This window comes from Dipodomys ordii, unplaced genomic scaffold (assembly GCF_000151885.1).
Source record: "Dipodomys ordii isolate 6190 unplaced genomic scaffold, Dord_2.0 Scaffold77, whole genome shotgun sequence".
Lineage (NCBI taxonomy): Eukaryota > Metazoa > Chordata > Mammalia > Rodentia > Heteromyidae > Dipodomys > Dipodomys ordii.
The window spans coordinates 5432292-5434008 of record NW_012267293.1 but is presented as its reverse complement, the minus strand read 5'-3'; the positions used below and the strand labels follow the sequence as shown (position 1 = coordinate 5434008).

At 58.4% G+C, this 1717-nt stretch overlaps 1 protein-coding gene across 1 annotated transcript in view; it reads left to right on the top strand.

Moving 5' to 3' along the window:
- The first annotated feature begins 427 nt into the window (after positions 1-427).
- Positions 428-1717, top strand: part of Pnldc1 (poly(A)-specific ribonuclease (PARN)-like domain containing 1) — a 17963-nt gene continuing 16673 nt past the window's right edge. Inside the window, exons 1-3 of the mRNA XM_013024590.1 lie at positions 428-503; positions 860-917; positions 1203-1313. Of these exons, the coding sequence (XP_012880044.1) occupies positions 428-503; positions 860-917; positions 1203-1313 (245 nt within the window). The remainder of the gene's footprint in view (positions 504-859; positions 918-1202; positions 1314-1717) is intronic.

Here is a 1717-nt window from a genome sequence, read left to right as displayed (position 1 = left end):
CCCCTCAGGCCAGCCTGGCATCCCCCCAGCTTCTCTTCCGGCCCGGGCCTCCCCTCAGGCCAGCCTGGCATCCCCCCAGCTTCTCTTCCGGCCCGAGTCTCCCTTCAGGCCCGAGGGCTGAGTCCCATGTGCCTCTGGTAGCACCCTTGTCTCTCATCTCCAACCCCGGAACCCCTCCTCCCTATATCCGGTGGTCCGCCCCCCCCCCTCCAGCCGCCCTTTGACGCCCCGCCCCTCAGCAGCCTGGCGTGCTGGCGTGCTGGTTGGACGTCAGCGCGGGGCGGGACTTCCCGTCCCCCAGGTTCTCACACGGCATGGGTGGGTGGGGTCCCGCGTGCACTGGGCGGGGTGGAGGCGGCGTGAGGGTGGCGTGGGTGGCGCGGCTGGCGCACAGGGCGCCCGGCCGGCCTCCGTAGGCCGAGCCGCCATGGACGTCTGCGCCGATGACTTTGAGCAGACCCTTCCCTTGCTGCAGAAGCTGGTCCTGGACGCCGACTTCGTGGGTACGGCTGCGGGGGTGAGGGCCTGGTGGTCAGAGAGCCCGGCCCCGGGGGGCTGAGGCAGGGGGTGGGGACGAGGCGGGGCGGGAGGGGTCTGTGGGCCCGGGGCTCAGCCCCCAGAAGGACATGGAGGTTTCTGCTCCAGCCCGGGACAGGGGGCGTTAAGCAGCCCCCATGCCCCTTGCTGGCCAGACACCCCCGCAGAGGCCCAGGGGCGGCCTGGCCCGTCCTGAGTTTGGCTCCTTGTTTCTCCCTTCTTGACTTCACCTGGGTCCAGGAGCAGAGGGTGAACAGGTGAGTGTCAGCCCCCTGAGGCGGGTTTCCCAGTGGGGACTCTTGTCTTTCTTGCCCCCCTGCAGGTCTGGACATAGAATTCACTGGCCTCCGCTCAAATCTGTGTGGACCCCAACAAATCAGGTAAAGTTCAAGCTGTCTTGGAGCCCCTGGGAGGCCACTCAACTCTGTCCCCCAGTTCCAGACTGGGCCAGGCCAGCATGTTTCTCAGTAGGCACCGTTTGGGTCTGGGGGGGGGGGTGGAGGGCAGGACTTTTTGGGACCCGGCTTCTTGTTCACTAAGTGTCAGTACTGTGCCCTCCTTGTGACAAGGAAAGAAGTGGCTCCTGCTTGAGTGGCCGAGCCATCCTGAAGGCCCATGCCTGCAACTGCGCCTGCAATGACATGCCTTTTTTTGTTGTTGTCCAGTCTTTTTGATTTGCCATCCGAGTGGTATCTAAAGACACGTCAGAGTGTTCAGCAGTTTACAATCTGTCAGATTGGTGAGTCTGTTCAGTTTCTTATTAATCGTCTCACAAGGTATTTTATAGTTTTTAAAAGCGGTATTTTAGTGGTTCTGTGTAACAAACAGCTTGGGTCTTTTTCAGAGACATTGTTATCATGGTAGATGTTAGTATTCTGTTTGGGGATACTTTATGCTTGTGGGATCAATACTTTGGGGCAAGCAGAAAATATAGTGGTAATATTTCCATGCCTCAGTAAACCAGTGCTGTGAGCAGCCTCTGCCACCTGCTCCATCTCCCAAGTGAAAATTCATGTGTGGTTTCTTTTCTTTAAAACTAAAAGTTACACAAACAAGATGCTACAAAATATTTCTACATTTTGGATTCTTTTTTTGATCAGTCATGGGGCTTGAACTCTGGGCCTGGGCACTGTCCCTCAGCTCTTCAGCTCAAGGCTAGCGCTCTACCACTTGAGCCACA